Source organism: Bubalus kerabau, chromosome 21 (genome assembly GCF_029407905.1).
Source record: "Bubalus kerabau isolate K-KA32 ecotype Philippines breed swamp buffalo chromosome 21, PCC_UOA_SB_1v2, whole genome shotgun sequence".
Classification (NCBI taxonomy): Eukaryota; Metazoa; Chordata; class Mammalia; order Artiodactyla; family Bovidae; genus Bubalus; species Bubalus kerabau.
The window spans coordinates 34,636,389-34,651,476 of record NC_073644.1 but is presented as its reverse complement, the minus strand read 5'-3'; the positions used below and the strand labels follow the sequence as shown (position 1 = coordinate 34,651,476).

At 41.5% G+C, this 15,088-nt stretch overlaps 1 protein-coding gene across 2 annotated transcripts in view; it reads right to left on the bottom strand.

The window, feature by feature from the left end:
• Nucleotides 1–15,088, bottom strand: part of ZNF521 (zinc finger protein 521) — a 316,517-nt gene that overhangs the window by 168,011 nt on the left and 133,418 nt on the right. For both annotated transcript variants that reach the window (XM_055559451.1, XM_055559450.1), the window contains one exon: nt 10,341–13,693. In XM_055559451.1, coding sequence (XP_055415426.1) covers nt 10,341–13,253 — 2,913 coding nt within the window. In that variant the 5' untranslated portion in view covers nt 13,254–13,693. The remainder of the gene's footprint in view (nt 1–10,340; nt 13,694–15,088) is intronic.

Sequence of the window (15,088 nt, the reverse complement as noted above, 5' to 3'; positions counted from 1 at the left end):
AAAGGATATCTTTTTTGGGTGTTAGTTCTAAAGGGTCTTGTAGGTCTTCATAGAACCGTTCAACTTCAGCTTCTTCAGCGTTACTGGTTGGGGCATAGACTTGGATTACTGTGATACTGAATGGTTTGCCTTGGAAACGAACAGAGATCATTCTGTCATTTTTGAGATTGCATCCAAGTACTGCATTTCGGACTCTTTTGTTGACCATGATGGCTACTCCATTTCTTCTAAGGGATTCTTGACCATAGTAGTAGATATAATGCTCATCTGAGTTAAATTCACCCATTCCAGTCCATTTTAATTCGCTGATTCCTAAAATGTCAATGTTCACTCTTGCCACCTCCTGTTTGACCACTGCTAATTTGCCTTGATTCATGGACCTAACATTCCAGGTTCCTATGCAATATTGTTTTTTACAGCATCGGACCTTGCTTCCATCACCAGTTACATCCACAAATGGGTGTTGTTTTTGCTTTGGCTCCATCCCTTCATTCTTTCTGGAGTTATTTCTCCGCTGATCTTCAGTAGCATATTGGGCACCTACTGACCTGGGGAGTTCCTCTTTCAGTATCCTATCATTTTGCCTTTTCATACTGTTCACGGGGTTCTCAAGGCAAGAACACTGAAGTGGTTTGCCATTCCCGTCTCAGGTGGACATTTTGTCCTTCTCTCCACCATGACCCATCCGTCTTGAGTGGCCCCACATGGCATGGCTCATAGCTTCATTGAGTTAGACAAGGCTGTGGTCCATTTGATTAGATTGGTTAGTTTTCTGTGATTGTGGTTTTCTGTCTGTCTGCCCTCTGATGGAGAAGGGTAAGAGCCTTATGGAAGCTTCCTGATGGGAGAGACTGACCGAGGGGGAAACTGGGTCTTTAGTTATTTTTTATAGAATGTACTAAAAACAAAAAAATTTTCTTTAAAATCACTTTAGTTTTTGTATAAAATCTTTTTTAACATAATGAATTTAATTTGTTTATATTATTTAAAAATTTAAAATACAAAATCATGAGTAAAACTTCCCTAAAATTTCCTTTCTCTATCTTTGCCTGATTTTGACAAGATTTTGCTAGATTCATTAAATGAATTGAAGTGTTCCCTCTTTTTGTACTTCCTGGTACAGCTTTTGAATTATCTGTATGATCTGGTATTTTCTTTGTGGGAGGGTTTTCAACAATTTATTTACTCTTTAGTATTTTTGCAATCATTCTACTTCTCTCGTTTTTTTTTTTTTTTTTTGAGCCAGCTTTGGTAACATATTATCCTAAGACTATTCCCATATAATCAAAATTATCCAGTTATTAGCATAAAGTTCTACACAGTATCAATTTATTCTTTATCTTATGTGTTTTTAGTACATTCTGTAAAATATTTATTAAGAAATAACATACACATGTTAAATATGTGTATGCTATTTAACGTTAAGTATATTGCCTGATGAAGTATACTGCCTGATTTATGAAATTTTACAATGGTGTGTAACCATCACATAGATCTAGATATGGAATATTTTTAGCAACCAAAAGACTCCTTTCTGCCCTTTCCCAATTGATATTATGCCAAAGGTAACTATTCTGACTTCAATAATCAAATTAGTTTTGCCCATTCTTAAATTTTATATGAGTAGAGTTCTGCAGTACGATGTGTCTGATTCCTTTTTCTTTTTCATCATTCTTAAAAGAGTCATCCAAGTTGTTACACAGCAATAGTTCATTCTTCTTTATTTCTGTGTAGAATTTAATTATATGAATGAAATAACTACATGTCTATGTATTTATTCTATTTTGACACTTCAGATGACTCCAGATTAAAGCATATATGCAAAAGCTATTAAGAATATTCTTTTTCATTACTTGTTAAATGTATGTATTTATTCCTCTTAGACATAAGCCTAGAAATAGATTGATGAATCATAGAGTAAGCTAGTAATCAGCTTTGGTATATACTGCCCAACAGTTTTTTTTAAAGCCATTATACAAAATTATACTCCCACCAGTAAAGTAAGAGAGTTCCAATTGGTCTTCTCTCTTGAAAACAATAATTCATGCATTTTTTATTTCAGTTATTTTGATATGTGTAATGGTTTCCCAACTATCTTTGTAACTTCTACACATGTGAAGTTATGGCTCCCCTTTAATTATTCATATTATTTATTTCTTGTTGTTTTAACCTGATTAAGCTTGCCAGAAGTTTGTAAACTTTGTTAGTCTTTTAAAAAACTTTATGTTTTACTTTGTTGGCCTCCTTATTGTTTTATATTTCATTACTTTTTGGTCTTAGTTTTACTATTTCCTTCATTTCTACTTTTTTTATGGGTTTATTCTCTTGCTCTGGTTCTAATGTCTCAAGTTTTATGTTTATCTCATTGATATTAAGTTTTTAAAAATTTCTAATACATATTTTTATGTTCTAATACCTTTCCCTGTCAATACTAGTTTAATTTGTATCTTACAAATTTTAAAAGGTGGCTATTTTTCCATTTGAAGTGTTTTTAATTGCTATTTTCTCTTTGTTCCATGTGTGGTTTAATTTTAAAATTTATGGGGTTTTAAAGATATCTTTTTCACTTAACATGTATTTGTTGTATGTTGAGAATTATGATAGGAAGGGAGTGAAAGAGACCAGTTAGTTTACAAGGATAAGACTTGGACTGGAGAGAGAATGTGGGAGATGCAAAGGGAAGAGAAAATATAACACCTGGAGAGTGACTGACTCAAAAGATCAGGAGACCACACAAGATTTAAGAGATGCACACAACGCTTCAAGTGAGGATAATTAGGGGAATGATGGGACACAGACAGAAACTGGAGAGAAAAGAGAAATTATGATTTGATCAAACGGCTAGCACAGTGTTCAGCTGGAAACGGCAAACAGGTAGCTGAAAATCTAAGATGGTGCTGAACAAGAGGCTGCAAGCTGAAATCTGATGTTAGTCATCTGTATGGGATAATAAGTCAGTAATAGGAAACGAGGGTAAGGGCAGAGACAAACATATTAAAAGTAGAATCCTTAGAAACATGCACATTTAAACAGTGAAAATATATATATATATAAATAAGAGAACTGGCTATTTAGGTTTTTTAAAAGCCATAAGGCTGCTAGATTTCTAGAAAGAGAAAATACAATAGAAAACTGTATCTGTATTATGTAGAAGGTGGTGCCATACAATAAGAGATCCAGAATGTAGCTTTCAATTTTGTTTCATTACTCAAAAGCATCTTGTATACTCACTAATCTCTGCTTCAATATAATTTCAGCCAAAATGTCAAATGTTCCTGCTAAACAGAATTCTACCACTACAGAGGGTGATTTCAGACTCTTCTGCCTAGTACTCAAGGAACAAAGATGTGAAATTCAAGATTCAAGATGGTATACAAAAACATTCTTCTTTTTGAATTCCATAACTTCTAAAAGATACTGTATGCACGTGGAAGCCTCAGCAAAAAAAATCCAGAACTGGAAGTAAATGCAGGGACAATCTAGGGGTCACAGCGGTGGCAAATTCAACACATGATGCAATGAGCAGCGCATCACAGCGGATGGCAGGCAGTTACTTCCATGTTCCACACCCAGTGCTTATGCCAGGGGTCATTAACTCCCTATTCCAGTGCACTGTAGATGCCAAACAAATACTGAACACAACAACAATAAATCTGAAAGCAGATTAAACTTGGCAAAGTGACTAAGGCTATTCCAAGAGCATTTTGAATTTTACATGTCTATTTAGTCATGTCATTTTTCTACATAATTTTAAGATATTGTTTATTTAGAGGAAACGTAACTCATTTATTTTTGCTTCTATAGCTTAGCAAAACTTAGCACCAGCCATTTGAGATACAAAAACTTTGACATTTTTCTTTTAACCTCATATGGAAACTTTTATTATACAAAATAAATCAAAAAACAATTCTGGAGCTTAAGTAGGCTCTGAATTAGACAATGTATATTTCTATTTTCAGTGTAGGAATTATAAAGGAAGAATATCAAATTTGAGACACTTAAAACAGACCTTCACACTGAAGATGATCGTTGAATCATTGGAAATTTCAAGTCTTTTAGCCTATTTAATATTTTTTGATCACACCTAATTTTAAAGCATCTCATTAGTTTTGGGTAAACTTATTTACCTCTGTGGGTATGAGTTACTAGATATACCTGCATCTGGGCTTCCCAGGTGTCTCCGTGGTAAAGAATCCACCTGCCAATACAGGAGATTCAGGAGATGTGGGTTTGATTTCTGGGTCAGTAAGATCCCTGAAGAAGGACATGACAACCCACTCCCGTAGTCTTTGCCTGGGAAATCCCATAGACAGAGGAGCTTGGTGGGCTACAGTCCCAGGGGGTCGCAAAGAGTCAGGCATGACCTAGAGACTAAATAACAACAACAACAATACCTGCATATACATCCAAAGATGGAGTATACACTATTTTGTCACTCTGAAGTACTGATACTATGTTGATTTATTCAACTGATATTTATCAAGCTCTTGTGATAAGTTGTTGGATGTTCATAGGTGAGAAAAGGGAAGATGGAAATAAGTAAAGAAAAATGACTATTTTAAAAGAAAATCTTTAGGAGGAAACCAACTTTTTGATAAGATTTTCAGGGAAGGCCCATTTACAGCTTAGAAAGAGCAAGTGGTACAGAGAAACTGATTGAGAAGTGCAGGTCAGGTGAGGAAGCAAGACAGGTGAAGACTCCAAAGCAGACACCCCACCCCGCCGGAGGCTGGGAGGCTAAGGCACTTAGCACACAGAGGCGACGCTGGAACACGATGAAGGCAGCCAAGCTGGCCGGGATGTGCACGGCCTCATAAACTGGCGAGAGGTTGGAATTTTATTTGAGAGAAATGGAAAGGCACTGAAGAATTCTATGTGACATCCTGAGATTGACTGACATGCCCACAAGACGCCTTCCCACTTTAGCAGGAAGACTGGATGAGAAGCAGGCAGAAGAGCAATTTCTTAGAAGGCTACTGAGGTATCCTGAAATGACTGCAGCCTGGACCACGATGACGGCTTTGAAGATGCAAAGAGGTGGATGGGATGCTCACTGGAGGTAGAATCTACAGGACTAACAGATTAGACGTGGGGGAAGAGGGAAAGTTAGGGACCTAGAAAACGAGGGATTCCTGGGTTTCTTGCTTGATAATTGGGTGTAGGATGGATCCCTTTACCAAAAATGATGGAAGTTTGGGAAAAGATAGGCTTTAGGTGAGAGAATCGAGAGTTCATTAAGTACACAATAAACTTCAGAAGGCTAAAAGAGATATAAATTGCAAAGTTAAACTGTCGGTGGAACACAATAATCTGGAATAAAGAGGAGAACTAGGCTAGAAACATATTTGGGAAATGTTAGTGAAGAAACAGTTACTGCAGCATGAATGGATGAGATGCTATGGAGAGAATAGATGCAGAAGAAAGAGGACTGAAGAATTCCTACACCTTTGGAACAGGCAGAGGACAAGAAATCGCTAGAGGCAGAAGGAAGAAAACTAGGAGGGGGCACATCATGAAGTCAGAGAGAGGCGCAGCAAGGGGAGGGCCATGCACTCTGTAGCGTGCTGTGCAGATGGACTGGAGACCCGCAGCAATCTTGGCAGCACAGCAATTTTCTTGAGAACACAGACCTTGGAGTGGAGTGGGGTAACAACAATAGATCCACACACGCTCAGAATATCGAGGACAGAACTTCAGTAACAGAACAAGACTTGAGTCCAAATGCAGTCAGAATAGGAGGAGCAATCCTATAGTGTAGGAATGCAGAAGGACAACACAAATTTATTTGACACCTTCGAGGTTCCAGTCACTGAGTCACGTGGGTTTCTGCATGAGCCAGCTGTCTTGCCATACTACCCTGGGTGGGGAAAGGTTCTGGGAGAACCACCAGCCAGACATGGCCCAGAGGCATCTGCCTACGATGGGCCTGGCATTGAATTTGGAATTAGGAAGCCTGGATTCTCTGGGCCTCTTGTCTACCACTTATTAACTGTGTGACCTTAGATCTCCATTTATCTGGGTCTGTTTCACTGTAAAATAGGCAGTTTAACTAGATGATGGCCATTGTCTCTTCTAGCTTTGATTCTGTGGCATCGTACAGGCATCTAGGAATATGGAATTGGTAACCCAATTTTATATTCCATATGCATGGGGTCACAAAGAGTCGGACACAACTGAGCGACTGAACTGAACTGAACCCTTGCAAGAGCAATTTCAATGGAATAGTGGGGATGATGTGAACTGAAATGTGAATAAATAAACCCTCAGAGAAACCCAGCTATGAAGGATCTTAAGGAAATGAAGGCAGATGGATACATGCTTCCAGTATCATCAGGACACAACCTTTGAGGTTCAGATGGGGCAGCACCTGACCAGGGAGCCAGGCTAGTGTCAACGAACTCCAAAAGAAGAACTAACATTTACTCAACATGTAGTAAAGGTCAGTAAGTCTGCAAGGTGCTTCATGTGTGGAAAATGCTAGATATCCAGTGTTCTTCCTGCCTCAAATTCTCTCTGCCATTTATGGAATCATTGCAGGTACAAATTCATATGATTGATAGTCAATCTTTGAGAAGCAAATGGAAATGAATAGGTTTTCCTCCACCTCCCGTTTTTTATTCAAAACAAAGTCTCCACGGCGAATTTAGGTTAATACTCATAGAATTTTGGTACAAAGAGAACACTTTTCACAAATTCAGAAGTCATCACACAGAAGTGGGAATTTAAATTCAAGTCTTCTGTCTTCATTTCCAAATTTCTTCATCACATGACAACTGCTTACTATTACCCTTCTTTAATTGTCACATACCATGTCTTTCATCTATTTCTTGGATTATATGGGTTTATATAGTACTTAGCCTTCTATAGATTATATCTAAATCCCTTCTAAATAGGTACTCTAGTCTGGAACAAATAATCGTCTTTTTCAGTCTTTGGAAGATGCATTCCAGTTTCTATCATTACCCGTTTGTGACTGTAAGTCAGAGTCCAGAAAAATCTAGCCTGGTTCTTGACAATATCTGGTATTCAGGTTTTATTATCTCCCAAGGTCTTCTTTTCTCTTCTGAAGCCTCAATCCTCAGCAAGAAGAAGAGAAGAAAATACCGCCTACATTGCTAAGTCCTTTAATTCCAACCTAAGACATCTAAGTCAATGAACATACACATGATACTTCTTTTTGTGATAAAATTTAGTCCTACATGGTATGCCTGCTTTTTGCCAAACTCTTATGTAATAGCTTCACCTTTACTTCTGCTGATAAAAATTTCCACAATATTCACAATGAGAAGTCACAGAGGCTTAATTTGACTAACAAAGAATGAGAACAAAGTAAAACTCTATGTCTTTCTCATCAATGCGTTTTTTTAGGCTCATTTTTGTAAAACTTTACATATCTTTAGATTATTTTCTATGTCAAGTCCAAATAATATGGTCTACTTACATTTTTTCATGGTGGAGAGTATCAGAAAGGAAGTAGGCACATAAAATTTTTATGACAAATAGCATAATAAAGAAAAACAGTAACAAGGGTGAACATGTTGAATAGATTAGTGTACTATTAAGGCACAAAGAAAAAATGTACAACTGAATCTTAATATCTAGTCAATTAACGACACTACTACAAGTTATTATTAATCAGATTTAATAAGAAGGTATTCTTTTGCATGGAGTCATTTTTAACCCTCAGTAGCTAGGTGCTTAAAACACAGTATTGTAAGAATTAAAATTAAAAAGTACTTTTAAACGTATTATTCTATGTAAGTGAAGGATATAGTTAAGCTTTATAATTATCATTAAGATTTTAGGATTAACTGAAGACTTGACCATCCCTTAAAGATAAATTTCCCTTGGAATTCCCTAGCAGTCCAGTACTTAAGACTTTGCCTTCCACTGCAGGGGGCGCAGGTTCAGTCTTGGTTGGGGAACCTAAGATCCCACATGCCTTTCAGCCAAAGAGTAAAAATGAACAAATATAAATAAATAAATTGGGCCAAGATATTTTAAAAATACTATTAAAAAAGGCAAATTTCCCAAATCAACTCTAACCAAATTAACAGGTAAAGACTATTAAATGCCCTCCTTCATTTTTACTTTTTTTTAAATTTTATTTTATTTTTAAACTTTACATAATTGTATTAGTTTTGCCAACCTCAAAAGGTATTATGTTGCTGTTCAGTTGATAAGTCATGTTTGACTCTTTGTGACCCCATAAACTATAGCCCACCAGGCTCCTCTGTCCATGGAATTCTCTAGGCAAGAATACTGGAGTAGGTAGCCATTCCCTTCTCCAGGGGATCTTCCTGACCCAGGGATTGAACCTGAGTCTCCAGCACTGTAGGTAGATTCTGTATCGTCTAAGCCACTAGGGCATTTCCCTAAATGGTACAATACAGAGCAATTTAGAAATATCAGAAAATCTAAACCATGAACAGATAAGAAGAAACGGGCAAATTCCTTTCCAAAAACAATCTACTAAGAAATAAGAATTGAATTTTGCTTGACTTTAAATGCATACCACCACAATCATACATACACACACATATTAATTAATTTTAAACCCCTTTTAGGCACTATTTAAATTAAACCTGAATATAAAAACCCTTCTATATATGTAAAGCATAACAAAACAAAAGAGAAAAATAATTTTTTGAAACATGCTTTTTTTTTTAAGAATTCTGTTCCAAAGCATTTAAAAATAAAACATTTTGGAAAATCTGAATATGGACTTATATAAGATAGTACAGATTTATTTCATCTCATTAGCTGATAACATGGACAGAGGAACCTGGTCGATGTCAGTCCATGGGGTTACAAAGAGTCGGACACGACTGAGTACCTTTCACCTTTAGCTGATTTCAATAATTTCTGGGCTAATGATACTGTGGTTAAGTAAAATGCCCTTATTCTTAGGAAATATGTTATCTACAATTTACTTCCATGTAGCTCAGATTAATAAAAAAAGGTTGCAAAGACAGAGAAAAATCTGACAAAATACTCCTATCTGGCAGATTTGTGACATGGATACACAAACACACACACACCTGTTCTTTGTGTTATTCCTTTAACTTTTCTCTAGGTTTAAACATGATGGATATAAAAAGTTGGGAAACATTTCAGTTCATATGATGAGAACTAGCAATATTTGCTTGCAAAGAAATGATTTGATCCAACATGCGCGTCATGAACCATTATCAAAACGATGTCCTTCCAGTTGGAAAAGATTTCATTTCTTTAGAGGACAGAAAGGTGAGGATTTACTTGTGGAGGAGAGAGGGGAAAGCAACTTCAAAGTTGGGGAGTCTGCCTGTTCACACAGAGCCCACATCTGGGGAACAGGGGCTCTGTGTTTGTCTTCTCAGCTCTCCCCTACCAGCTGACTGATGGCTATCTGCGGGGAGCTGCAGGGGGCCTCGGAGAGGGGGTGAGTGCAGAGACAAGATAAGGAAAAGGCAGTGACCCCAGACTGAAGAGAGATGGGTCTCCCTGGGGTTTTCATTTTGGTTGGATCTCCAGATACAGACAGGTAGGAACAGGGAGAGAGCTATTAGAAACCAGGTGATAAAGCAGAAAGAAATTATAATAAAACAAGCCATCCTCGGCTCAGCTTCAAGGAAGGATGACTTACAAAATTATTTCACTGTAAATGAACTTGTTTTTCAACTGTGGAGGGGAGGAACACAAAATGACTCTTCAGCTAAGAAAATGTTCATTTTGAAACCCAAATCCAGAGAGTGAAGACTTGGGGAGAGAGCCTTTAAAACCAATGTGGAACATGCAGAGCTTAATAAATGGAGGGGCTCTTAAAAATTCCTGTTGTGAGAAAATATCTTCCTCACCATCCAGAAGACAAAGACAAACAGTGAGGGTTGACAACACCATATTAAAAAGCCATCCCTACCCAATTTGTTATCCACAAATAATACATATTCTTTTTAATTTACTCTAAGCCAGCATGTCGGTTCATAACATCTCGCTTTTATGTCATTATCCCTCAGCCATATACACAAGTCGGATCTGGGGATTTCAAGTCGCGGTGAAACTACACTGAGATTCCAGATCTCAGGTGGTGTTGGCATGAGAGCCGGTCTCTTCAGTCACAGAGAAGACAGTATCCTAGGGAGTCTGGAATTAGTCCTACTTTGCACCATTCAAGCCCAAACTTCTGCTTCCCAAGAAGCAAGCCATCCTTTTTAATGGCCAGGTGGAAAAACACCACTGCCTTTCGATCTAAAGCATCTTTCTGCATAAGGCAACGAATAAAGCTGAGGAAAGGGTAAACCTACAGCGGAAAGGGATGTTTGGGGAGGATAAAGGGCAAGCATCAGAAAAAGGCGCGTTACCTCATCCGATTGCGAGGGGCTGATCCTGGGCATGGGCGAGACTTGAGGCGTTTTCAACTGCGTGCTGTTGCTGTCGGGCACCAGCTCTCGGTGGACCGTTTGAATGTGGTTCTGGAGTTCACTTTCGGACTCAAACTTCACGTTGCAGCTGGAGCAGCGCGTCTTGGGGGCGCCGGCCTTGCCCTTGCCCTCCACGGCCCCCAGGTTCTCGGTCTGGCCCAGGCCCGGTCGACTGGAGCCGGGAGCGATGTTGACCCCGGGACTGGCGCTCTTACTGAGGTTCACGCAGCCGGCGCACAGACCGTAGGGCAGGCCGTTGATGTCCAGTTTCACCAGATCTTGCTTGGAACGGAATTCTTTGAGACAGGACGCACACTTGTACAGTTTGGGGACGTGTGGGCCGCGGCCAGTGGCCTGGACCGTGGCCCCGTTGCCCGTCTTCTGCATGTGGAACGTCCCGTGGATTTTGAGCTCCAGGGTGGAGGTCACCGTCTGCATGCAAACCACGCAGCGGAACCCCGTCAGGGAGTTCCGCAGGTCGGGGTGCATCTGGCAATGCTCCAGGAACTCCTCCTCGCTCTGCAATGGCATCTTGCAGATGCGGCAGTTTCCTGTATCCAGGCTCTTACTGTGCGTGACCTTGTGTTCGGTCAAGGTCAAGAGCGAGGGGAAGCGCTCCCCACAGATGGGGCACATGTAATGTTTCACGGGGCCCAGGTGCGTCTGCATGTGCTCCCGGAGGCCGTTCTCCGAGAAGAAGGTCCGCGAGCACACGTTGCACTTGTAGTTCCCTTTGATGAGCTCGGCTTTCTTCTTGACGATGGCGCTCTCCCCCGGCCGGATGTTGTGGTCCCGGAGTTGGTGGTTCTGCAGGAGCGTCTCCATGGTGTAGGCCGCCCCGCAGATGTCGCAGCCGTACATGGGCTCCGAGGTGTCCACGTCCTCCTCGCTGCCGTCGTGGCTGTTGTGGGACTCCTGGCTGTTGGTCAGCAGGGTCTGCAACTCCACCTCCTCCTTCTGGCCCGGCTCCGAGGCCCCGTTGGCGCCGCAGTTGGGCGTCTTGGTGTCGAACACGCAGTGCTTCTCCCGCAGGTGCTTCTCCAGCAGGATGATGGCATGGAAGGCCTTGCTGCAGAACTGGCAGTTGTACTTCTTGCTGTGCGTGGTGATGTGACACTGCAGCTCCACCTCAGTGCCGAAGGACTCGCCGCAGAAGATGCACTTGTGCACTTTGCCCTGGTTCTCCAGGTGGTTGTGCTTCACGTGCAGCTGCAGGTCCGTCTCGTTGCGGAAGTCCCAGTTGCAGGAGGTGCAGCGATATACTTTCTTCTCATTACTGTGCTTCACGGCCAGGTGGAGTTGGATGGAGACCTTGGAGTCGAACACCTCCTGGCAGAGGGTGCAGCGGAAGAAGACGAAGGTGTGCATGTCCAGCAGGTGTTTCTGCAGGTCGTCCACCGATGTGAACTGCTTGTCACAGCTCTCGCAGATGTAGTACGTGGAGGTGATCATGAAATGAATGGTCACATGCTTCAGCAGGGACTCTTGGTTGGGAAACTCCTTGTTGCACTGAGGACAGGTCAGTTTCGGGAGCACAGTGTCCAGGTGGGTCTTCAGGTGAGTCTGAAAGCCGTCCAGGGACGTGTACTTAGCACCACACTGATTACAGATATATTCTCCAGCCTGCCTTGCAGGCGCCCCTCCTACCGCCTGCATCATCTTCAGAGATGTCTGCTCTATGGCCACAGGTGACAGGGGACTCAAGGCCCTGGATTTCTTCCCGTTGTGGATATAATTCAGGGCCAAGGGAATGTTTTTATGATTCTCTTTGATGTGCTTGTTCAGTTTAAGAACGCTGTTGAATATGGGGGAATTTGTACAATAGGAACAAGAATAGACTTCTACGACTGGCTCTTTCGGAGTCCCGAGCACTGGGGACCCAAATCGGGAGCCACTGAGGTCACAATGGACCTGTCTTATATGCTCTTCCAGAGAAGAGTCAGTGAGGAACCCCATGTAGCAGTGGGGACAGAAGAAAGCATTGCTGTCCTTTGCTGCGGGGTTCGCAAATCCGTGAGAACATCGGATGTGTTCCTGAAGGGTGTTGAGGTCGTTGACAACTTCAGAGCAGAAGTTGCACTGGTAGACTATGGCGGGCAAGGCAGAAACGATCAGACCTGGGTCCTGAGCTTCATGCACTTGCTTAAGATGTTCATTGAGGTTATAGAGGGAGGGCAGTACCTCCAAGCAGTACTGACAGATGTGGGCCTGCTCTGGCTTATCTAAATGCATAGTTTTCAGGTGAATCTGCAGAACCGCCAGACTGGAAAACAACTGCTTGTTGCAGTAAATACAGCTGTAGGTGACCTTCGCCTGTTTACTCGAGGGGACAGTCATGTCCGGGGTCTGCTGAGCGGCCCGCTTCCTCCCCCGACTCTTTGGGATGGGTGGGGCGGCTTCCACCATGGTCGAGCTGTCCACCGAGAGGTTGGAGTCCGGGGTCGTGCTGGACACGGAGGTGTAGCCCACCGTGACCAGGGAAGGGCTGTTGCTGTGGTTGCACGACTCCGGTTGCTGGTGACTGTCCATGTGGCTGTACAGCTCCTCGACGCTGTGGAAGCTCTCGGAACAGATGCTGCAGGAGTTCTTCTTCTCCCCGCCGTGCATCTGCTCCATGTGGTTCATCAGGGAGGTCTCCTCCACGAAGAGCTCGTGGCAGTAGATGCACTGGAGGGCCGCCCGGTCCTCGTTCGGGGAGCACTCGGGGTGGCACTCGGCGATGTGCTTTTGGAGGTCTTCCGGGAAGTCAAAGCCTTCCTCACACTGACTGCACTTCTGAGTGTCCTTCATCTTCCAGTCCTCCATCCTGGAACCCGACTGGGACCCGTCCTTGCTCCTCTCGTGGACCTGCATGTGCCCGTGTAAGGAACTAGAGGACAGGAACCCACGGCGACAAATGGCACATTTATATGGCTTGTTGGACGTGTGAGTCTTCAAGTGGATCTTCAGGTGATCACTTCTGGAGAAGGCGGCGTCGCACTCACTGCAGTGGTACTTCTTGTCCCCGGTGTGGAGTTTGATGTGGCGGTCTCGGCTCCGCTTGTGTTTGAACAGCCGGCTGCAGTAGGTGCACTTGAAAGGCAGCTTGTCGCTGTGACTCTGCTCATGGTGCTTTAGGTAGCTGAGGCGGCTGAATGACTTGTCACAGAACTGGCACGGGTACGGGAGTCCGGGGCCACCTTCTTCCTCTCCAAAATCGCAACCTTCTCCGTGGCTGGGGGAAGTCTGGTCCTTGCTCGAAGGTGAGGAAGCTGGCCAGGAGCAAGTGGGGTCATCCTCTACATCCACTCCATCTGCAACGAGAAGATGGGAACTTTTCACTTTCCAGGTCGAGAGTTCAAGAATGAGTTTACTGTACTCTTTCAACAAGTACACAGGGCGGGGCCAACCCGAACCTTGTGAGGGGAAAAAAAGGAGAGACTATTTGGATGGAACACTTTCAAATCTGAGCCCAAAGCTTTTCTTCTACGTTGACTTTTCGCTGGCTTGTAAAATATAAAACAATATTAAATAGTTCGATGTCTAAATTACCCCTTTATTACTTTTTATCATTCTTCCTTAGGAGCAAGGTATATATTATGCATTGACAATTTTATTAAAATGCAGATTTTAATATATTTAATGTTTCTTTTGTATTCATTCTAAAATGATTTGCATATTATGTGAGCATCTGAAGGACCAAATGAAAAGAGGAAATATTACAAGAATGATTTAAAATTAATGCAGTCAACCCAGATGTCTAATATTTAATAAAAAATTCCCTCTGCATTTTGCTTGTTTTTATAGGAAAAGGCAATTCTGCAGGCCAAAATCTTTTATGGGGTTCTTATTGATACAGACCTTATTGCATTCAGCAAAAAAATATTAAAAAGTAAGCACATGAAAGAAGACAGAAAACACAATAATAATTATGTCTTGTGTAATAAAAGACAACCAGGATTTCTTCAATAACTGTAAGATTCGAATAGCATAGACCAGAAAATGGATTATTAGATGTTAGAAGGGTATGACTAGATATTACATGTAGCTAGGATCAGCCAGGATCAAGAAAAAAAATGAGAGTTTCACAGGGTCAGAATGTAATAGTGTATTTTGTTTGGAAAGTTCAAGAGGTGGCCCGCCATTTCTTCCTTTTGCTAAAGCTTCAGCGGCATGAACTTCCTTAGCCAAACAGGACCTGTACTTTGAGGTGAGCGGAGACAAAGCAACTTGTGAAAAACTGGAAACAGGAAAAGTGATAAATGATTATGGTAAATGCTGAAAGATTTATGAGTAACAAAGAGAAGACAAACAAGCCTGAAAGCCAGATATAACCTTAGCAAGCTATCCATAAAGTAACTCTACCTTCTATTAGCTGGTTTTTTTTAACCATGTTTGCAGCAAGTGTACACTCTTACTTCTGTCACTTTCTTAACATCCAAGTGGAAAATGAGACCTCTTAAATAGACTGTGAAACCTCTTTCTGACTTTTCAAAACAATTCTAGACTATCATTCTTGATTAGAAGACATCGCAAAAGCTTTTCACTCTCCAAAGGAGCAAGACTTTTCATAAATGCCGAAGGACCATGCAGTAGGGTTGGTGGAGATAGCAATTCTATTAGAATATGTCTGGTTAAGAATATTATTGAGGTATTCTAATAAGATGCTATTAGAATGTGATCAAATACATTTTAAAATCCTTCAAAGC